The sequence below is a fragment of the Molothrus ater genome, chromosome 21 (genome assembly GCF_012460135.2).
Source record: "Molothrus ater isolate BHLD 08-10-18 breed brown headed cowbird chromosome 21, BPBGC_Mater_1.1, whole genome shotgun sequence".
NCBI lineage: Eukaryota > Metazoa > Chordata > Aves > Passeriformes > Icteridae > Molothrus > Molothrus ater.
In genome coordinates this window covers 11,316,903-11,340,573 of record NC_050498.2, presented here as the reverse complement: position 1 = coordinate 11,340,573, position 23,671 = coordinate 11,316,903, and the positions used below count along the sequence as shown (strand labels likewise).

Sequence of the window (23,671 nt, the reverse complement as noted above, 5' to 3'; positions counted from 1 at the left end):
GCCACAGAGGCCAGGCAGTCCCAGAGCCATTAGAATTTGTCTTTGGGGTCAGTGATCCAGGCATGCTTTTGCCCCACATAACCCTTGAGCAGGGAAGGATAAAAGGAGGATGAAATTTTGTTTGTATTTGCAGAACATTCATTTTAGCTTTGTACTAGACAAAGATGCTGTTCATTGCTTCCAGAGCAAAAGGAAGTGGAGAGAATCAACCCTAAAATACTAAAGTGTATTTAAAGTTTAATGGTAAATATTGGATATTGGACAAAGTTTGGAGCTTTGCAGGTTTGTTTTGTATAGTGACTTTACAGTCAGCCAAGGAGATTTCTGTCAACCTCTAACCTTAATTCTTCATTAATTAAAACACAGTAGTCTCAGAGTAAAACCATTAATAAGCAAATGCTCCATGAGTGAGCAGCAGCAGTGGAAGCAATCTCTACAGACTTACTGAAACCCTTCTAATTTCTTCCTTTATTTGTTGTTTAATCATTTTCAATTTTCATTTGTTGAAGTATTTTTGGCATCCAACATAGCAATTTTCTATAATACTGTATTTTCCTATGCAGTATGAATTTTTCCCTGGGAATTGCATTACAAAAACATATAAAAAGGATCCGTGCATAGTTTTTTCTTAATAAAAAAAGGGTTGCTTTCTTAAGCTACATTTTAGTGGTTGTGGAATACTACTATTACTATATCAAAACATAACAAGTCACTCCCCAGTAAACACACACTTTGAGCTAAAAGAAGAGATCAAATGGATCCCACGTGTCTGCATTGCTATTCTAGAACAGGATTTCTCTCCCAAGAGTGACTTCAGAGGAGAGAACCCTAAAAAAGGATTGGTCACAAAAATAAATTACTATGTAGGTTTGCCCAAGTTAAGTCAAACATCTCAATTCTTGTCCATCAAAATTAGAAACAAAATTAAAAATCAGGATTTTAGTATGTGAGATTTTATAGTATAAAGGATTTTATATATGGAACATTCCCTAAGAAAAGTTTGATTTTTGTTGTTTTGTTTTTAAATGTTGAGTGACTTGCAGGACATGTGTTAATATAAATGTGAGCCAGAAATTTGTCTTATTGTCATAGAACCAGAATGACATTGCTGCATCAGTTTCTCCTTTCATAGAAACTAGACTGCTATCATTGCTGTTGCCTGCCAGAAATGTCATGGTTTAGGACAATAAATTTATCTTAACTCATTAGAACCGGCATAGAGTCACAGGTCTTAAATGGAGCCACTTCTGGGACCTGAAGCCACCAAGGTTTTATGAGACACAGAGAAAATAAAGTCTCATCTGGCATGCTGTTGAATCTTGGAGGTAAACCCTGAGGAAGAGAAATGCTGCAAAAGATTCCTCTGTGACACCATAGTGCAGTGCATTTGCACCAGAGAGAAAAAAGGTCCAGCAATTTCATCACTGAAAACTGATCAAGTGAGATGAAACAGGGACATATTCCACACCAGTGCATGAAACCCAAGACATCCCCTCTTGTTCACTCCCCGTTTGCCCACTGCTTTGGAACAGAATGCAAACTGATACTAACATGGACATCTGACAGGATTTTTACCCACAGAATGCAAGACAGCTCCTGTAGACTGGAGAGCATCCTGCTTCAAATATGGTTAAATAACAGAGAGCAGAGTATGCATTATGTTATATATATAACGAGCCAGCACAAAGTCTGCAATTTTTTTACTCCAATGCTATAATTGTAATTCAATAGAAACAAAATCATAGTTTTCAGCAACTAAAACAATTGTCAGAACATATTTAATTAAAGGCTTAACTCTTCACAAAGTTTTCTTTTTTGAGGTCCAGGAACTGGCAGGTAATGCGCATTTCAGAAGGCAGCCAATAACAGTCATGGTGGAACCACTTCATCTGTAGATGCCAAATACCATTCAAGCAAGCTGCAAATTGGATGAAATGGTGTAAAAAGACTGGTGTATTGAAGGCACTGGCACATGTACTTCTGTGACTGTGGTAGTCTTCCAGCTTCAGGCAAACACTAGAATTCAAAGATAAATTCAAGATTAAATGTCATGTGTCAGAAAGCATTTTATGTTTTTCATTAATAAGTTGGTTAAAAATATCTGAGGGCTTCTATTCGGACACCAGGACAGCAGGTGAATTTGAAGTCAGCCATTTGTCAGGAGCAATATACATTCCTATGTTTCTGATTTCTAACTGTATAGCCAAGGCAAAATATTGAAGTAAAACAGAAATTTCCTCCAGAATAATAATTCCTTAATTGAAAGGTTGTGTTAACTTTGTTTCTGGTGGAAATTTGATCTTCAGCTGGCTTTCTAAAATATTTGCAAAGACCCAACCCAGGTTATTGTTCTCAAAGAATATCTCACAAAGGAAATGACAATAAATTAGATTTAGTATCTGGAACATTCAGTTCTTTCAAGAAAATGGTTTGTCTATAAAAAAAAGTTCTATGAACATTTTAATGAGGCTCACAGTCTGGCCTGAAACAGCTTATGAAAACTCATGGAAGTGTCATGTGCCAAATAAGACTGGGAAATAATTTTGTGTGGGTAAATAAAGCACTGAAGTAAACTGGGGAAGGATAACATCTTTTCTCTGACAGAAGAAACAGTCTCTTTCTTATGGCCAGAATCTACAGTAAATGTAAATCTACATTTACACCATAATAAATGGGCAACTATTGACTAAATGCTCTAGAAAAACCTAAATGGGCAAAAATAGCTTCAGTATAGTCAGCTCTATTTTTAAATAACTACCAAACATTATATTAAGCAGTCCCCAATCACCTGAGGGCATCATGGCATGCCTATCTTTACTCTGTGCTCCCAAAGGTAAGGGCTGTACTTCCCTCAGAGTTTCTGTGCCAAGCAGAGGCAGTCTGCAGTGCATGGCAAGCCCTCTCTGTGCCACAGACCCTTCCCTCAGGGGCCAGCAAAGATACACAGAGGGGAAGGTCAGATCTGACACGGAAGAGCTGCCACTGGTATGGTTCTTCTGGGCAGAGGAGAATCAGCACCCTGCCATTAAACCACACAGACAAATGCTGAGCCTAAGTCTTGCAGCAGAGTGGTGGCTTTGTGGTGCAAAGGCACAGAAGTGTTGAAAGCCTCTCAATGACACAAAGAGATTGATCAGACTTGTCTAAAGTCACACATTTATTCACCCACACTGGAAAACATTGTGAAAACTCTGTCACTTGATCCAAGGGCTCAGGGTTCATTACCACTCACCTCTTCACATATTTAGCACAGACACTTGGGGGGGAAAAAAAGATGTGAAGTATGTAAAAATGTATACAATATGTCACTACTGAAAAGGAAGAGGTGGTATGTTAAGGAGCCACTGCTGCATTTTGGCTAGGTCTGATTCAGTGATCTATTTCTTTTTCTGGACTGATTTCACCAACTGTCCAATTCCAACTTTGTCAGCAAATGTTGGGTTTGGCTACAACCAGGTTATTGCTATTTCAAGTGGCAACACACCTGAGCTGGAAAACAAAGGCTGAATAAGCCAAACACTGAGTTCAAGTGAGAACAGAACTCAGCTGGAATGCAGTACTCGCTGCTCTGAACTCAGCGGATGACACCAACAAATACGAACCACTCTTCAGATTGGGGACTTCTGATCATGTAGAGAATGCTGAAAGGTTTTTCTTCTCTATTTCACAGATCTAGATGTTCTGTGAACATGGGCAGGAAATACCTGTGTTCTCCCTTTGTATGTCTTCTTGTAGTTTGGTAGTTCATGAACTCATTCACAGTTGTGAGACCATTCCCAAGCACTAGTACACTGTGGGAACAAGTTTGCACACTGGTACATGACCAAGCAGGAGCCCGGTGCAACAGCAGCCCAGATCACAATGCTGCAGGTTTAGGACGCTCAATAATTGCAGAAACAGCATTAGCAACTTGATATTTTGGTAAATTGGTATTTTGAGAGAAGAAAGGAAAAGCCAAGGATCCATAGAAAGTGGGCAGAAAATAAGAAAGCTTTAATTTAGCTCCTTAGAGGTGGTACTGCCAGCTGGCCAGCTGACAGACTCACTGACCACAAGGAATCACACTCTGCCCTCAGATGGTAAAACGGGAACTGTTTGCTCACTCAGGGTGGCTGAATAACTCACCCTGACAAAGCCCACACTGAGGATCCTCCCATGTTTTTTGTGGGTGCTGGGGGTGCATGTTTGAAAGTGGGGGGCAAACAGATTCTTTTATGCCACTACCTTAGCACCATCACAACTTCTGCACCTAAAATAATATTCCTTTGATGAGCAACAAAACAATTGCTATGTCCGGTAAGTTTCTATGATACTTGTCCTGCAGCTGAAGGGGCTGTAAACCAGATCTACTCACAAAGCAATTGTCCTTGCACTGTCCACTGCAAGTAATATGGATTTACTCAGGGCACTGGAACAGGACACCATGCATGCTTGCTGCTGAAGAAAAGCCCATTTGTGCCTGTTATATTGGAAAGTTTGTACACATTTATTCTTAAAAACTGGTTGTGTTTCTTAGAGTCTTATAATCCTTTACTCTGAAATGAATGAGACAGTTCGTAGGGTATGCCACCTGATTTGGTCCCACCTAAATATCTTCAGGGATGCAAACTTGAGTTATCACTTAGCTGATTAAAGAAGAGAAACCACTGATATTCAGGTCTGAAGACACTTAAAAGTGGTGTCTGAATCTCTGCTTTGTATTATTCACTAGAGCATGTACCTTCTGGGATCTTACTGGGGCACCACTGTGCTACAGTGGAAGCTAATGCAGAAACAAGTGGTCCACTATGCTACACAGGAGGGGAGACAGCTCTAGTAAGTTTTTATTTGCCAGGCTCTAATTATGCAACCCACCCATTTAAATTAAATATTAATCAATCACAGGATGTCATAAAAGTGTCTCAAAAAGAAACTGCCATGAACGGTACAGAGAAGTGACACATCCAATAATTCACAGTTACAATAAGCTCAACTCTCTTTATTACCCCACAGGCACACTGCCCTGGCCCAGCACTCCTGACCATGAATCACCCTGTGTGACTCTTGATGAAAATAGCATTTGCTTCCTTCTTGTCCAGCAACAGAGTGAAGCTCTTCACTGGCTGAGGTGAGGGCGATCTCTCCCCTTCAAGAAACTTTCAGAACATTCTTTTCTGCAAACAGGACAGTGAAGCGTCTGTCCTGCAGCTTTTAGCTGGAACTGGTTTTAAAGGAGTTTCGGTCTGCATGAACTGAGATCGCCAAGCTCAGTATCATCTACCCATGCAAGCTCCCCTGTATCTTACTTGTCAGACAGAGCAGAGCAAGCACCATGTACCTGGCAAAAGTAACACGTTCTCACACTGTGAAGTCCATCAGAAAGCAGAGGAAGTCCCTTTCTCAAATGCATTTAGATACCTAGAGATGCAAATCAGCATTAAGTGGTGACTGCCAAAGGACAGAACGTGCTCAACTGTTCCTGGTTTCACTTTCTTCAAAAAAATACTGTCATAAGTTTCAGGTGGTGACAAATATCTGTGAGCAATATCTCATCTGCCAATTCTTGGCACTAGAACTGGCCTCTTCCTTAGACAGACTCTGCAAGTGGAAGTGTGTTTATCCACATGCTCCACCATTCCCTGAAGAAGTGTGAGGCTGCACTACCTGCAGCCATCTGGGAAGACAGGGAGCCATTGGTGGCTCTTGGGAACAACATTAAGTGGATAGTTTATGGTGCTTACCACCATGAAAGAGCATAAAAGATAAAGGGATGGAAATAAATTCTTAAAGCAGTTTTCTGCTCAAAAAAGCACCTGGTCATTTTGTGGAAAAAATATTTCCCTCATTTCTAGATAAAAATGTATTTTTCCAGTTCCATAAAGAAAATTCACATTAATAACAGAACTACTGAATATCCTAAACACAATACTATGCTATATGCCAGATCTTCTACACAGAATTCTATCATTCTAAAACGTAACACCTTGCACCCATTATCACGAAGTGGGAAATCACTATGGCTGCAGAATTTTACCTTATGTCCTCACAACACCTTGGTGAGGTAGATAGGTTCGATAACATCTTCTTTAGGAGGGGGAATAAGCACAAAGAGGTGAACTGACTTGCACGGGGATACATGGCAAGTCTGGAAGCAAATCCCAGGTCATACCCACAGATCTTTCCACTGTAAGACACTGCTTTACCTCCCACCCACTTCCATCCCCAGGGCTGAAGGGAAAGCATCCATGTACCACTGACAAAATACGCCCAGACCAACACAAATCATTCTGTAGACTACTTCTGCAACAGAAATGGCATAATTAGGTTACAAACTACTTTTCTTACAAGATATGAATTCCAAAGTACACAGGACAACTCCCACTGCTGTCAGCCAGCACAAGCAATAAGATCTGGGCCCCTAAATTTTTCCCAGGTCATCAGTTAGAGCCTTCCTCACGTCTTGACTTCACTCAAAAATTCCAGAGTTAATTAATAAGGCACATCAGGGGCTAATTCAGGAACTTCTGCAATAGATGTGCAGTCCCAAGGGCCACTGGTCATTTCCAGGCTGGCCCTCGGAAAACACTAGTTGGCATGTGAAATCACACCTGTGACTGAGGGAAAGGCTCCCTGCCCTCTAATTGTCACAGTGCAAGAAACACAGAGCCAGCCTTAGTGCATCGTTGTCCGAGATATCAGCTGAATCATGGCCATCATGGAATTACATTATCTCAACCCTCAATAAAGGTGTCTAAATGCAGTGAGATTTGGGAGTGAAAACAAGGCAAGATAAAGTGTGTTGGATGTTGACTTGGAAGGATCCCACCACATGGCTGAGTCGCAACTAAAACATAACATAGCACAACATGGCATACCCCTTCTTCACTAGACAAGTGACAACAGGGATTTCTCTGTACAGTTGCTGACTTGTAGATGTAAGGAATAGGTAAGGAATGTTCAGCCCCTTCCTGAGTGCAATATTCAATGCTAATGATATACAAGTACATACCAGTGACATAATAGTTCAAACCATTTGATACAACAGTCTCCCCTCTCTTTATTGAAAGTTTGATAAATCCTAATCCTTGACCTTGACTGGAGGTACAATGGATCACTTGAACATATGATCCTGACAGAGAGGTTGTGTAACTGCAAACACTTTTGGCTCCAGCACAACTGGAGTAAGATTGGGTTGGTTCAAACTTGAACTGATGCGTGACTGCTGGAAGGCAGCAAACACCCAACACTGGATCTGAAGTGGTGATGAGACTTTATACGGGACTTTAGGCAACAGGGAGTACTGACGGTACTTTCCTAGTTCAACACACGAATTCTTCACAGCTCACTGGTTTCTTGTGCTGTTTGCCCAGGCTGGGAATGTGTCCAGCTGAAACATAGGTCTTCCCCACGTGTTGATGGCCAGTGTGACACAGCAGACTGCAATGATGTTCATCATCAGTCCAGCTTTAACCTGTGAGGAAAAAAATCCAAACCAACAATAACCAAACACCAGCACAGCAAACTGCAGCAAGACCTACTTGTACATACACAAGAAAGATGGTCAAATAAATCACAGAAATTGCCACTCTATCCACTGCCTTCTGCCCTTGCTTAGGCGGAGATACCAGGGAACACACTGTGCAAAGTCTTTGAGCGCTTTGCTATGTATATAACCAGTCGAGGAGCTTTAAGGCATGTGTAACACGACCTTCTTATTAGTTAGAGAACAGCTTATGCCCTCTTCAAGTATCCAGTTAGAAAACCAGTAATGTTTGTGTGTTCCGCCCAAAACCTGCCCTGTGTGGTCTGGCAGAAAATCAGAGGACCAGAGCCAAGGGCTACTGATTGCTACCTTCTGCTTTCAGCTCCAGTGGAGACAAGGCTTTAGACACTTGCCAAAGCCCCAGAACACTGCAGGGCATGCCTGGACTTTAACCCTTCAGGTTTCAGAGACTTATGACTTGTCAGTTTTTCATTTCACTTGGGCCAAACTGTATGTCTGCCAAAGCCCATGAGAGAAGTACTGTTACTTCAGAGATGCAAATTTTTATCACAATATTAATGCTGCAGAAGAGAGTGGCATAGAGTTGGAAATACTATGCAAAGAAAATTAAACTCTTACCATATTTCAGGAAGAAAGCAATGGAGAATTTCAGATAAGAGAGAAGGCAATTATCTTACCATATCCAAAACACGGATGTGGCCGTAAGAAAACACTATTGCATTTGGTGGTGTTGCAACAGGTAGCATGAAGGCAAATGAAGCACTGAGAGTACCAGGCAGCATAATATACAAAGGGTGGATCTTGATAGATTCAGCCTGCAATGAAATGGAGAGAATATCACTCTGGGGGTGTTTGAAAAGAAAAGCATAAAGGATCAATCTACCCCAGACCAATGAGATACATAGACTTATTTTGTTGCCTCGTACTACATCACCAAAATATTTCACAAACATTTTATTCTGAAATCCACATGTGCTTTAAGATAACTTCCTGTTGTTTCCTGTCCAATGATACTTAAAAACAAGGCTTGATTCTTTCTTGTTGTTTGTTTTGCTCTATGGTATAATTTAGATTTCTGGTCAAATATATCCAACAATCTTTTCTTTGACCTCGGACAACCCTTTTTCCAGGAATGGGAATTATAATTACTAGGCACGTGGAGTGACACTCTTAGACTTTACATAAATTCTGTGGCACTCAAAACTTAAGTGCCAATTTAAGTCATTAATAGCTCAGTACCTTGATTGGGATAATTTTGCTTTGAGGAAATAGTCTAGAATAAAGTGTTTGTCCTTTTCTAATTAAAGAACAAAGTAATCGATTTTTCTCTTTATGCCACAGTTTTGATTCTGCTCAGAAAAGGCAGCAAAACTTATCAGGTTTTCCTCCTTAAGTTTTAAAATTGTTCTGGGTTCCTATGAGAAATTGCACATTCCTAATAATCAGGCCTACCACTTTGAGTATTTTAGCACAAATGTGAAGATGAATAATTCAAAGGCACCATCAGAAAGTGCTGGATTTTGCTTTGGTTTGGGTTTTGTGTGTGTGTGTTTTTCCAGTACTAAGCTGATGGTTCAAAATGACCAGAAGTAACTGATGTTTGCTGAACTGTATTGAAAAAGTGACTGTCACTTCACCCTCTCCAGGGCCAAGGCACACACCTTACAGAAGGCATGACCTGGCTTCCTTTTAAGTACACTGGAGCAACATCCAAGACAATAATTATAATATTGCTTTGCCACGCAGTTTAACTCTGATCCTCCAGCTGACAGGGTAACAGGACAGAAGCAGTCTTACCAAGGATGAAAAGACAGGCAGGAAGAGGGTAGCTGTGGCCACGTTACTGGTGCATTCAGTGAAGACAGCTGTAATGAGGGAGATCACTGATGCAATGGCCCATGGTGGGATAGATCCCAGTGGTGTCATCTGACGACCCATCCAAGCTGAGAGCCCAGAGTTCTGCAAGAAAGAAAGTGGGTTTCAGTGAGGTTTAGAATCCCTGACTCACAAACAGGGAAGCCATGCTATGGGCAACATTCCTGACAAATAGTACTAAAGGACTCCAAAATTATACAAACACCATCCAGGAAAGTACAATTATCTGTCACAAAAACTAAAAAAATTTCCTTGCCAACTGGACATCACACTGAATCCCACTTTTCTGATTCTTCCAGAAACCAAATACTTGCTCACACACAGGTTACAAAATTATTGGTTTTCTTGCTGAACAAGAAAATTTTTCTGAGGTCATTGCAAATACTTAGTGTATGGCCCAGAATCTTCTTGGCACATTTTTCTAAGGTTTTTGAAGGTTATGATTCTGTATGAATGCTCTATTGTAGGAACACAGGCAGTAGTTGATACAAACAGGTTACAAAATCTGACTTGATAGGTTTTAAGGCTCTGGAACTTTCATAATCTATGTGTGTTGTATGTGGATGAATGTCAGGGCCAGAGCTTTAACTTGCCCCATGGTTAAACCTAATTAGCCACAAAATTTGACTTTCCCTAAAATATTGCACTACTGACAGCTAATGCTTGCTTTGATTTAGATGCATCTTAGCAGCGATGAAAGAAACAATATGGTTCACCTCAAGATTCCTTCCTGTTTTGGGAATTTAGCTGCCTTTTCTGTGAATTTATAAACACAGCATCAACCCAGGATTTTCTTTCTGACCACTTCAGCAGTGGTTTTGCTTTAAGTCTGAAGATATATAACCCTCAAACAAACCTCAAATGGTACTGAAAATCTGACAAGTGCTATCTATATTTCTACTTTTCTAGCCAGGGCTGGGATTGGGATGATTACAGAAATAAGAAAGGATGCTTTTCTGGACTGTCCAGACAGTGAAGATCCCAACCTACTTGGGAGTCTCCAAGAGGTAAGATAAATTAAAGAAACTTTAAAGAACAAAAATTCCTGAAGAAGACTCACAAGCATTCACGTCTCCTTGGTTTTTGATAATTTGATAATCTCCCTTCAGATCAGAACTTTGCTACTGGGTTTGGCTTTGGGTGCATGCCCAGTAATACAGGACTAGATAACAAACCAGGGAAGTTTGCCTTTGAGTCAGAGAAAAACAGATGTCAGGACATACTGCGCTTGCATCAGCCAAAGCAAAACCTCCTCCCAGCAGCAGCACAATACTCCAGGGCATCTTCCTTTGAACCACATTCCAGTCTAGCAGCGGGGCTGATAAAAATTGCTTTTTCTTATCTGAAGTGAGAAATAAAAAGTAGAACATGTTTTAGGAGAGCGAAGACACTTTGTCTTCTGTTCTGTAAGATAGCGGTGGGCAGATGCACAGCACTGAGAAATCTGCACAGGGTGAGGGTAACACAACGGACATGGACTGGGCCCCAGGGCTGCCCAACAAGGGAGGTAGGTGAGATGCTCTAAAGAACTGCATGCAAATCCAGTGCATGTTTCTGCCTTGTTGGCTGAGTGGGTTAGATGTTTCACAACAGTCCCTCTTTTAAATACCTTCTTCAGTCTGTTCAGGGTCAGACATGCTTGTATTCCAGCCTATGCATTTGGGCTTATGAGCAGGAAGGACAAACAGTAACAGGGCAACAAACATAGCAGGAACAGAATCAGTGATATACCTAATGAAGAAAAGACAATACAGGTTAGAAAATGGACACCTTTCTCCTAGAAAAGGGCTGTCTTCCAGCATTCTAGTCACTGATCTTTGCCATCCCATTTCGGGCTTGAGCAAAATAGGACATCAGCTGATGTCTGAAGTCTCTCAGATCTGCCATAATTTAAACACAATAATAAAAGAAACAAGCTTTAATAATGTGTTTAACAACACATTAATAAATAGAGTCCTGGATGACAACTCATCCTTCCTGGAGCAGGGTTCTTTCTCTGCACTGAAGCCAAGATTCAATAGTTGTATCTCAAAGACAGGCATCTAAAGAAATGGCCTGAATGATAGTCCCAAAATGTATTTTATATTCCTAACATGCCATGCACAAATACTACACAAAGAAGCCATTCCAAGCACAAAATCAATTTTCCAGTGAGTTCTAAGGTGTTGGTTAAATGTGGTATTACCAAATATTCAAATGTCACTGCAACTGATTGGAGCTCATACAAACAAAATACCAAGGTATATGTCAGGGTGACTGAGACCAACATTACAGAATTTTCTCTTCTTTTAGAAAGTTCAGCTTGCTCCATGTCTCAGTCTCCAGCCTTTTCACTGCAGCACAAACAGTCAAATTACAGATGATTGGTAGTGTCATGTACAAGCCATTGTATCAAGCCCAGCAAACATGTGAAGTCAGGTAAAGTTGGAATTAATGATCCCACATTCAAAATGGAATGTATGAGCAAGGGAATCTGATTAATAACCAAGTGGGTAAAAGATGGAAAAAAACCCTAAATACTTACTTTTCTCCTCCTTTGAAGAGTATGCTAGCCCAGCCTTTTATAAAGCCTGGGTTTCTGGAAAACCACAAGACCACCAGCAATATAAACAAAAGGAGGACATTTATTTCAGCATAAGACATAGGGCCTAACTTCTTCATTTCTGCCTTCAGCACACTGTATGCAGCTTTTTCTTTGTCAGTTTTCTCTGTCCCAAAGCCCCAGTTTTTTTTTATGCTTTGAAAAAAGGGAGAAAAAAAATACTGTAAGTATGAACATATTAGAGGGATCTAGCATCCTTATCACTCTGCAGCTGCCCCTCTTGGGGACAGGCACAGACAACAGCAGAGGTCATAAATAAAGAAACTACAACAGTGCCAAAGTATTTTGTGGGGACACACCAGTTCTCACAGAAGAATGTGGTCTATCAAAGGATGGCAATTTGGAGTAACACAGGATGAAAAAGTCAGGTTTGAATCAATGGCTGCAAACCAGCTATGCCAGCTCTCCCAGGGCTGAAATTCACAGGCGAGAGATTGAAGAATAAAAAGGTAATTTTGTCTGAAGATTAAGAATGTATATGGCTTTTGCCTTAATATACCTCCCATGAACACAAAAGGTTTCCAGACCTCAAAATTTTTGTGAAATGGCCCTGCTCTCTGCTACAAAATTAATAACTTGTCATTGCATTTGTTCTAGCCAGATGTCTCAGTAAGCTGATCTGCACTAACTTACTGAGGGGTTTACACAATATCATGTAGATAAATACTCACTTGAGTCCCATGAAGGAGCACTGTAACCAAAGCCAAGCTATCGCCAACATCAGGACCATGTTTGGGAATGAAAATCCAAACCAGGAAGCAAAGTCCACAATATCATTACTGTCGGGGTATAACCTGTAAAGAAATTATTAAATTATTTTCTGTATGAATGTCAAAACATTTAGCAATCTAGTCTCCCTTTAATATGTGCTGCAGAAAATCTAGGACAACCATTACATGCAATCATAGGTAACATCCACAGCCTAATTTAAGTCATGAGAGAAGGCAGCCTGGTTTCAGAGCAGAACTTAAATGATTGTCAGTTTTCCCTGTGTTTTAATTTGATGCATACAGGAGCTTATGTTGATACTTTAGGTCTCAGTCAGACAAGCGTGGCTGAAAGATCTCCCATTCATTCTAGACACTTTTCACTTCTAACACATCTGTTCATTTATCCCAAGAAAGGATATTTTTTTCTTCCTCCCAACTCATTCTAATAAGAGAACAAGAAATGTCTTCCCTGAAATTAACGCCTGTACTTCTGCTGCCTTCAACAGATGAAAAAGTTGCTAGTTGGCTTGAAACAATGATGACAGTGTTTTAAGAAAGGCAAATTTTGTTATTCTCTGTGCTTGCCAATAACGATTGGAGGAAAAATATCAATAGCAAACTTCCAGCTGGATGTTAAAACCAAGAGATAATGTAGCAGCTAAGGCTGAAGTACTTGCAACACAAGGAAGTAATGTTGGAAAAATTTCCACTGCAGATTGGGTTCCATGTAGATCAGTTCCCAACCTCAGTTTAGCAATGACAGAACAACACAACTGCACAGTTTCCACAGGCACAGCATGGAGGAACAGTGTTACAGCAGGGGCCAAGTTCCTTCTAGCTCTCTTCAGTGTGCTTATGAGTAGAGTTAATCTACATTCTTCTGGTGCTCTTTACTGCAGTTCCTCTTCCGGATGTGCTGCATTTCAGTTGAAAAAGAGGACACAGAAGAACCAATATCGCATAATCAACCACTTGCATGTTGATTGCCAACAAGTATTTCCAATTTTCTCAGAAGACCTTAATTCCATCACATAGCTCCCTTTTAAAAGACGCTGAAGCAAAAAGAAATGAGGCCCAACACTTCATACACATTTCTCAGTCTCAGTTCCTCAACTAATTGCTTGACGTTCACAACTGAAATTGTCATCTAAGACCAGTCAATCGGTCACACAAACAGTATGACAGTGTAACTAAAAGAAGCAGCAAAAATTACTTACTGATTCATCTGGCCCTTCAGTACCACATTTGGTCCTGTTCCGGTAAGTGTTGCAGTTCCTCCAATGCTGGCCGCATAGCATACACAAAGTGTCATTCCCTTGCATATACGCTTCCTTGTTTTATTTTCCTCAGAAGATTTGGGCTCATCAGTGACTTGTTCATTGCTTACACCTAGACAGAAAGAAAATTATTTGCCTCAGGTAAAGTTGGAAAGGCAGAGAGTTCAGGATAGGGTCTGTAGGCTTAGTACTTCCAGTTTGTATGTGCCATTTATTTTAATTAAAAAACTCACAGATATCTACCTAAATACTTCAGACTAATGTTCATGAGGAGCAGAAGAAAGAGGCCGATGGACTGGGTTTACATGATCCAAGGATGCTGTTGCCCACATCAGTGCCACAACTCCTTTTCAGTAATGTCTTGTTTCACAGAGAGGCTCACCACCAGCCAAATATTGTAGTCACTGAAACCATTCCAATTCCACAGTGAGAACCCAACTAGCTTTAACAGATGTGAATACAGGCAGGAAAAAAAAGCCCACTAAAACCCAAATCCTTGCTTGGCATTCTGTCAATTTACAATAACCACAAAACTTTACTGCTGTGTCCATTGTTCTCTGAGGTTAACACTCTAATCTTGAAGTCTGACTGGACTAATGAAGCAGGACAAAGAATTTATGGCAACTGCAACCAACTCACCAATATTAAAGGTATTTTTGGCACACTCTTATTATCTTCACTACACTTGTAATCTGATCTTTAATCATATTTAATAATATAGCCCTGCGTAACAGCACAGCAGAGCACTGAAATGAGAGGGTCTGAGTTTGTGCACATATTTAAAATGAAGTGAAACCTATTGTAGAACCACATCAGTAGCACAGGACCTTGAGGAATCAAGCATCTGGGTAAGATCACACAAAAGAACAGTTTGTCTAATGTGAGTCAAATTACAGTTCCTCTTTTCCATGTGGCTTTTAAAGTAGCCCTCTTTCTTCTCCCTACCTCCACATACCATCTGGTCAATAAAGAGATATTTATTACCCTATAGCCAAAATAGAATTTGTTTACATAATTTTTTCAAATAGTCCTACATGGCCTAGAACCTGAATCCCCACTGATAATCACAAGATTTAGAAAGTGGGATGCTGGGGGTTTGGATGGTTATTTCCCACAGGATATGCTCTTTACTTCCCTAAACAGGCAGTTAAGTCTAGGGAAACTGGGAGGATGACTCCAGCTTGAAGGAAAGAACATAGCAACTTGTCTGGGCTCTAGCACCAGCATACAAAATGGCAGCCATCAAAATTAAAAGCTATTTTGTAAAACCTAAATGTCATATATTTACAGGATTTCAGTCAGATTACCATCCTCTTTCCTTGGAAAGGGTACACAACACTCCTAGGTTGGGGAGCTGAGTGTAGCAAGTTCAGTAGCATCAGTTTGTTGGTGAGCAGGCCCTTACCGCTCACTGCAGTGGACCCTGATTTGCTCTTTTCCTCCAGCTCAATCGCTGTATTTGTTTGCCCAGTTGCTGATTCCACCGTGGCCAAGTCATGCTCTGTGACGTCCAATTGATCCAGGACAGCTTGGACAATGGGAACCATCATGGCAGTGGTGGCTGTGTTGCTTATCCACATTGACAAGAAGGCAGTGACTATCATAAATCCCAGCATCAGGCTGAAAAGAAAGACACAGAGGAGAGAGGAAGAAAGTGAACAGATGCTGCTAGGCTTTGAAGTCACTATAATTTGGAGAGCAAAGCCCAGGCAGAGATGTGTGCAGCCACCAGTACAGAGCAGGGCCAGACTCCCTTCTAGGACAGCTCTGCCACGTTCACTGAAGGAATCCCAGGGCATAATTAAGTCTGTCATAATTTTGTCCCCAATGGCAAGCCTCTAAAATTTAGTCAGATGCTAGTTTTGGATAAAGTACAAATAAACTGCTCCTGTTGCTAGACTTCATTTCTGGATACTCTGCAAGTACAGCTAAATTGGCTCTTGAAGGATCCTTTCTCTGCTGACTGTTAAATATCATCCCTGGGCCTTTGCTAAACTAACAAGAGGTAAGAGAAAACCAATGTAATACTCTTACAATGCAGGTTTCACCCCAAGAATCAGAAGGACTTTCAGTGCAATCCTTTTGTGAAGATTCCACTGCTCAACAGAAATTGCGACAATCAGCCCTCCAAAGAAGAGCATGTTTGTGCTATTTAGGTACTGCAAGCACACCTGTAAGACAGAGAAGATAAGTCAGGCCAAAATACTTGCTTCACTAGTACAATTTGCTTACCACCCTCTCAAATCCATGGACTGGAGCAGGCTCCAGCCAACACTAGAATAAGAGGCAGCTGCTGCCTGTGAGCTCCCAGCAGTTTCCTAACCCTTGATGTCCTGTGTAACTGCTGACTTGCCTGTGCAGGAGCTCTTTGTGCATCATTGTGCAAAATGACACCAGTTTCCTAAAACGCAGCTAGGGGTTCAAAGTATGGAAGGTGCTGGAAATATTGAGCTCCAAAAGGGCTTTCTCAACACCATCAGCAACCTGCCTTTACCAGCTTGTTGGGCAGTGGTGAATCTGGGCTACAGATCCCGAACACAGCCTGTGCCTTGTGCTCCAGCACAAACAGCCCAGGCAGAGACCTGGGGAGCACACAGCACACCTGCCGGCACTACGGGACAAACTCTCACAGGTTTGTCCCGTGCATTTTGAGATCTCCCAGAAGACTGTCAGCTCTATTTTCACTTCCTCTTTGTGGTTGGGAACACACAAACTGCTGGCACTAGTGGGATGCTCTCCAGCAGAATCCGTGTCCAAAACAGACCCTCCCCTCTACCACCTCAAGACCCCCACTGTTAACACTTTGGGCAAATGTGTACGTAGTTCAGCATCTTCCCATATAATACAGACTTGTTGGCTAAATACTGATGAGGGATCAGAGCACTGGATTTCTCTGTATCAGACCTGGATTGCAAAACTTACTTTTTTAGAGGTCTGAACTCCAAGCAGAGGGAAAAATACCACTGGCATGAGGGAGGTGACAGCCAGGGGGATCACTTCAGTGCACCAGTACACAGCCATGATAATGATGATATATGCACATCTGGCCTCCTGCAACATAAAAGACGACACATTTAAGCATTTGAAACTGTTTTTAAAGATAAGAAACACATTGGTAGCTCTTAAAAGTGGCTCACACACTCCACTATCTGTAGCTTAACAAGTTACGCTGAATGAGGACTTAAAAGTTGTGTTTTTAAATCATGTTCTGAAGTCACTTGTATAAAAAAGCTCTTTTTGACCAAGAAGGCCATAGTGTTTGCTTTAATACAACCACACAAAATAGATGCTGTGAGAAAAACAAATCTTCCACCACTAGGTAAGTGCACAGTTTGGCGTGTAAAATTACTCTTGGTGGTTGAGGTCAGCGGATTTTACATCTAGGAGCCAAGAACAGCAATATAGAATTAATTTTTTTAAATGGAAGGCCAAATTTCCCAGTGTGGATGATTAGCTTTTCTGAAATTCACAAGTCTTTGATGTATGTCCTGTAACACAGTTGAGCTCAGAAACTATTTCACTGAATAATTTAAAATTTCTTTGCTTTTTAAAGTAACTCCTAAAGTAAAACTTTTTTTTTTTTTTTTTTTTGTGACTAAGCACATTAGAGGTATTAAACTATTTTCCCATATCATACTGTCCCTACCTGCTAAGGTGATTCCCTAGTTTAGAATTGTTGTAACCTGTCTTTTTGGGCTGTTGACCAGGCATTTCTGTATCCCAGCCTTCTGTGGTTTGTACTCTAAAAATTGTCAGGAGAAGCAGGTATTCATTAGCTAACAGTGAACTGCTTGAAAGCTGAAGTCCGTGTTCTGTAGCTCACTATTTGCTCCTATTTAGGGCATGTGTATATGGGATTTTACTCTAATACAACAAATGTGACTTTATTGCTAAAATAAATGGTGTGACAGCGACACTTAAAAACTGACATCAGGTGTTATTAGTAAGAAGGGCTGTGTTTTCATTAATTTTGTTGAGTGTTGGGGAAAAATTTAAGAACCAGAAAACACCTTTTGTAAGTAATGTGAAATTTTTTCCCTCAAGTTTCCAGGTTAATTACAGCACAAGATTTGAAAAGAAAAATTCTGCAGAGACTAGATGATATCAGGCAGATCCTGTAAAAGTCCCTTCCCTTTATAAATATGAGGTCAGCTCATGATACAATTCATGCTGTACTGCAGTAATGCAGGGGTAGAACTGACTGTGGTTAATCTGTTGCTAGTATGAAAGACAGATAAACAACTCTAAGTGAATAAAATTCAAAATCCTGGTTTTAGAGAGTAGAGAGTAAATAATTTATGTGAAGTAAATAATTTATGTGAAAATACAGCCATGCTTATAATTTAACTCCAGCAACTGTGGCCAATTCAAACAACAAAAGATTTGGAATTAAATATATATTTGTATTTATACCTATATATATATATCTATATATATATATATATATATCTGTGATTTATGGAAACAGCCACAGAATGTCTCTTTGGTGTTTCTGTGCAGTTGACACAAAACACAGTGACTTGACTCCTGGCTGAGAGATGAAAAAGCAGTCACTGACAGAAATATTGCCTTCCCATTGTGAAATATTGTAATTTCTTAGGTTAGACTAATAACAAAATATGCCTACAAATAATGGCAAACTGAAGAAATACTTAATTTTTTTGGAAATTATCTTCCCTAGCTTTGATCAAAGTAGAGCTTAACAGTCAGGAATTCCTCATTGTATAAAGCACCACCATTCAACTGAAAGGCCAGGCTGGTATAACTTAGACAGGTAAACAAGAAGGGTTGGCAATTTGGTTTATAAACACAGATAAAATTTTCCCATACTTTAAAACAGATTGAGCGATACAAGTTGCTCAGAAGAAAGGCTGGCTTTGGCATTAGAATAGCCTCCAAAGCTCTAGTAGGCTAAAATACTGCAAACTCAGCTTTCACACTTGATCAAGAAGGCTACAAGGCATTAAAGCTCAAACTTTCCTGGGTTATTTCAATTTTACGCTGGTGTAACTCCACTGAACGCAAAGGAGTTGTGCCGTCGCCATCCCTGGAGTAAGATGGATTAATTGGAAGACATGGCATTTGAAATCCTGACCAATTCATATAACACAACGCTGACTGCATCAGGATGGAGAATGTCACCAAGCGACATGCTGGGAGTACCAGACCCTCAGCAGAGAGCTGGGGGAAGCACTCCTGCCCTTCAGCCCACTCCAATCGCTACGACATAATGCAGGACAATCCCAATGCCGGCCAGCTACGCCCGGGTTTGTCTTGCCCCAGAATGAATTGCCTCTAATTGGCACGGTGGGTTGGGTGCCACCGGGAGCAGGCCCGGAGCCGGGCGGAGCGGGGTCACCCGGGGGGCAGCAGGCCCGGAGCCGGGCTCCCTTCACCTACCTTCGTGGTCACGGCGAGCGGCAGCGGCAGCAGCAGCAGCGGCGTGAGGAAGAGGATGGCGAAGGAGCGGTACCTCAGCAGGGGCTGCAGGCACGTCGGGGCCATGCTCTGTGGGGTGACACGGTCAGGGCGCGAGCGCGAGCAGCGCTCGCCGCCGCCGCCGCTTTAAGTACGGGGCGGGAGGGACGGGAGGGACCCGGCCGGGGGCGACACGTCCCGCCCGCCCCGCCGGGGGCCGCCCCGGGCAGCGGCGCGGCTCAGCCCCGGGAGCGAACGAGCCGCCGGAGCGCCCCGGCCCCGCTCCGACCCGCCCTCCCTGCCGGGACACGGCGCGGGCCCGTGCCGTACCCCCTCCCCTACGGCCACCTCCGCGCCAAGGAAAGCGGCTCAAGGGCTGTGTATCAGCTACCAGCGCCGTCGGGAGAGCGCGGTAGCGGCGCTCTCCCTGCTCACAGAGCGCACAGAGAGGTGCCGGCACGCACAGGCTCCCACAGCGCGCAGGGACCCGGTGCTGCCGCGGCCCCCTTCGGGAGCTGGGCTTTCGGGAGCTGCTGGTGCCGCCAAGGGAGCATCGCCCCCGCTCATTCACACCGTGGTGGGGAAGGACTGAGCTCCTTCGGGGAAATGGAGAGTTAAAACCACAGTGGGGATCTCCCGAAAACAAAGGTCTGTGCAGGCATGCATGGCTGTGTTTTGCTCTTATTTTGAGAGGCATTGTGCCTCTGGATCTGGGTTAAAAATAACCCAGGAAGGTTAACTTGAAAGGTTATTTTTGACGTTGTTGACTTCAGTGACTTTGTCTACAGCGCAGCCTTGGAATCCAAAGGGACAGCCCTACTGATGGTGGCCAGCACGACTGGGTGGGCAGAAAGGGACAACTAGACAGAGGACAAACAAATAGTTGGTATTTTAGGTTTCGCTTCTGGGATGGCAACAGACACCTGAAATTGAAGTCAGCATAAATCATATCTCAACAATTTGATCCTGCAATCTCTTAATACAGTCTTACCAAGCAGTTACTCACAGGAATAAAGAATTTCAGATTCCACAGCAAGTAATGAGGGAGCTCTGACTACAGCTTGAACTCTTTGTCCTCTGCTGACCAAAGGAGCTTGAGTGACAGAAGTTCAAAACAAGACACTCCAATGTTACTTTTCATTTATAAAAGCAGTGAATGCCCACTAACAAAAAAAGTAGCTAACCGGATCTGGACAGATACCAAATCTTCAAACCTTTCTGAGCAGTCCCTCTGGGTAACTTACCAACACAGAGGAAACACACTTCACACCAGTGCAAAGTCTAGCAGAAAGTGGGGAATGGGCCAAAACTTGAATTCCTGTGGCCTGTCTCCAATGAAAAAATGGTTCCTAGTCAAAAAAAGAAAAAAAGACTAGAAGCACTTAAATAAGAAAATGCAAATTGTTCACTCTAAAGGAGCTGTTCTAAGGTTAACTCTGATAGACCTGTGCAAATATGATTTGTTGTCTTCTTGTTTCAATAAGATGCAGTGAAGAAAAAAAAAATAAAGAGAAAGACAAGAAATGTGTTGATACCTTTAGATGGACTAATCTTGTGAAAGGAGACTTGCTTGTTGTACCTGGGGATGAGACATGGGACTCCATGGGCAATTTAAACTAGCTAATTCATGCCTCAGTCCTTTTTTTTAGTCAATACAAAAAAGGGAATCAATATTCCCTTATTGTGCAGAATTATTGCAAACTGGCCTTCATATCATTTGATTATGAGCTTCCTTTTCACTGTGCCAAGGAGAGGACAGACAAAGTTTTGGCTGCTTGCTTTACAGAACTGGTCTGACAGCTGAGTAGAAGGGAGCTGCAGAGAGCCTAAGCACTTGCAAAACATCCAGGATGAGTTTTAGGTGATCCAAAGAGCATTCAAACAAAAACCTCCCACAGCCTGAAATTCAGCTCATGCTAACTGAGCACCAATTGCTCACCTTCAAGAAAAAGGAATCCCTTCCTCTAGTCAGTATGGCTCTGAACACAATAGCTTTAAATAGTGCTTTAGAAGCAGTGGGTAAAACCAGCTTTTGGTTGCAGACATCATTTAGAAGCCGGAGACTGTAGCATCCTTAGATACCCTAGTGTTGAATAATGTACTTTTCTTGTTCTTCTTGATAGTAAGTTTCAAATCAGTTTTCAAAGGAACTCAAATTTTTGAGTTACAAAGAGGCTTAGGCATGGGTGGCGATGTGAGGTGGAACCAGAAGCTGAATCAGGTCTCTTGTACTTGAAATCGCTTTTCCTGGTGGCAAGATACCATTTTTTCCATTTGCTGTTCTGCTGCCCTAATAAACCCCGGTATTTTGAAGCATGTCAAGAATTAAGGGTTTGAGTAACAGAGCCAAGCCCATCTTGTGGCTCACTGCCACCAACCTTCCCTGGCCTTTTCAACATTTCTCAGCTGGTGGCTCTGGGGTTCATTTGATTTAACTTGACAAAGAAAGCAGAACATTTTTCTGCTGTTCGTGAGCTGAATAGGTTCAATGAAGTGTTGAGTGAACACTAGAGCCAGCTCAAGAGACTGGGCTAGTTATGGCTGGGCAAGGAACAGCTGTGGCAGGAACAACCGCAGCTTTCAAGACAGAAAATGCCTAGGTGACCTTGACAGCATTGTCAAACCACATGCAGAGTCTTGCAATCTTTCCTTTTATACTTCATATACCAGAATCAATTACGTGAACCATGGCCAAGAGTTGCAGTTAGAAGTGGGACACTGCTGAAGACTAGTAAAGAAAGGCAGACCTGTATTATTTCATAGAGAAAGGGACTGAAAACAAATCCCACTTAGAAAGTAGAATTTCCAGGGTCAGTCCAGGTAGAAAAATTGTAAAATGCAGATTTTTTTAATAGCTTAGTTTGTTCCTGAGAAGCTGCTTTTCTGATATATTGCACTCTCTACAAGGCAATCATCCCAGTTACTCCAGTTATTGGAGGATAGGAACGGTCTGTAAAAAGGTGGCTTTACAGGCAGAAGCTGGTTCATTTAATTACAGATAGACATATTTTCTGCTTCTAATTCAAATGCTGCCCAAGCACACAAGTACAGTTTACTTGTTCTAAACAGTCCATTTGACCTAGATAACTGCTACTCTCTCTCGAGACAAAAACTCCTCACATTCTTTTTAAAGTTCTTTCATGTTGCACGCTCCATGCAACAGCCAGAGGTACAAAAGTTTTAACAAAATAAAATTAAACAAGGATTGTAAGTTGTATCATACTTGATACTGAGAAACAAAAATTAAAACAACTGACCCTGAGATATTCTAGGATGTAGCAGAAAAAGAATGTTTTCTACTTGGGCTTTTGAAAGTCATATTTAAAAAACAACCAGCTCAGAACTTACCTCTATCTGATTCTTGCCTTCAAAAGGTGCCTAGAAGAGGTCTTGTATGGTAATGTTATGTACTGGAAGGTTCACACAGAATTTAAATAGAAAGAGTTATTACCAGCATTCACTCCTTCATTGCTCTCCATTTTCCCTCCAGTCGGTCCTTCCCAGTTACTGCCAGCCCACTGTCCTGCTTCAGGAGTAGCTTTCAACTAAGTTCCCAGTGGAGCATCTGATATTTTCCCAGGAAAAGCTCTCAAGACTCTGAATGAACAGTCCTTTCGGCGCAATCCCCGTGCCCAACAACATTCTACATAAAAGCCCTCATTATGAATTTTGAGTCAATGGGATTTTCTCAGTCAGTATATGTTGCTGATCAGTCTTTCTTGACCTAGAATTGGTGTTTCCCATATAGTTTGTGCCCTAAAGCCCATTCAAATGCTGTGCAGGCTAATGACCACAAAAGGAAAAAGATCCAAAAGAAAATCACATTAAAAATTTGTGTCAGAATTGGCAGCTCTGTAACCTCTCCCTTAGCTGCCATCTCATTAACATATTTGTTCAAAAGCCTTTTCTCTGCTTCATTACATAATTTGTGTTACAAAATCCTGATAAACATTCATTATTCCCAGATCTAAATAATGGCTTACTGCGCTTCCTTTTTCTTCTTCTTTCATTTTTCCCAGAGAAAAATGGGGCACAGAAGGGGCTTGTTTAGATGGGAAACGAACCACACCAATTTCTGAGAAACATCTGTGGCAGCTGTTGTCTATGACATTATGATACATTGTGCAAAGTCTAGTGAGTGATTCTTTCTGATACTCCTGCAAAGTGAAAGAATTATTATTAGTGCCCCTACTTGACACACTAAGAAGGTTAGTTAATATTTTCTGCATCTCCTGTATCCCGTTGTTCCACAGTGGGTAGGGTCTGTCACATCAGAGACACCACTTGCATTGTAGAGCTATAAGGG

The 23,671-nt window shown here is 41.7% G+C and overlaps 1 protein-coding gene across 3 annotated transcripts; it reads right to left on the bottom strand.

Annotated features, from left to right (window-relative positions):
- Window positions 1-4,957: 4,957 nt before the first annotated feature.
- Window positions 4,958-23,038, bottom strand: LOC118694090 (Na(+)/citrate cotransporter-like). Of its 3 annotated transcripts, XM_036395018.2 has the most exons (15): window positions 22,714-23,038; window positions 20,610-20,714; window positions 20,372-20,458; window positions 19,348-19,455; window positions 16,870-16,998; window positions 15,982-16,118; window positions 15,353-15,567; window positions 13,888-14,059; window positions 12,632-12,754; window positions 11,883-12,095; window positions 10,968-11,089; window positions 10,582-10,700; window positions 9,281-9,442; window positions 8,161-8,298; window positions 4,958-7,450 (listed from the first exon to the last, which is right to left on the bottom strand). In XM_036395018.2, exons 4-15 carry the CDS (start codon window positions 19,450-19,452, stop codon window positions 7,322-7,324), a joined length of 1,764 nt encoding a protein of 587 aa, XP_036250911.1. In that variant the 5' UTR covers window positions 19,453-19,455; window positions 20,372-20,458; window positions 20,610-20,714; window positions 22,714-23,038; the 3' UTR covers window positions 4,958-7,321. The 3 variants fall into 3 exon arrangements, with proteins under 3 accessions (XP_036250911.1, XP_036250910.1, XP_036250909.1); XM_036395017.2 differs by lacking the exon at window positions 20,372-20,458 and having other exon boundaries at window positions 22,714-23,037; XM_036395016.2 differs by lacking the exon at window positions 20,372-20,458 and having other exon boundaries at window positions 22,817-23,037.
- Window positions 23,039-23,671: the final 633 nt, after the last annotated feature.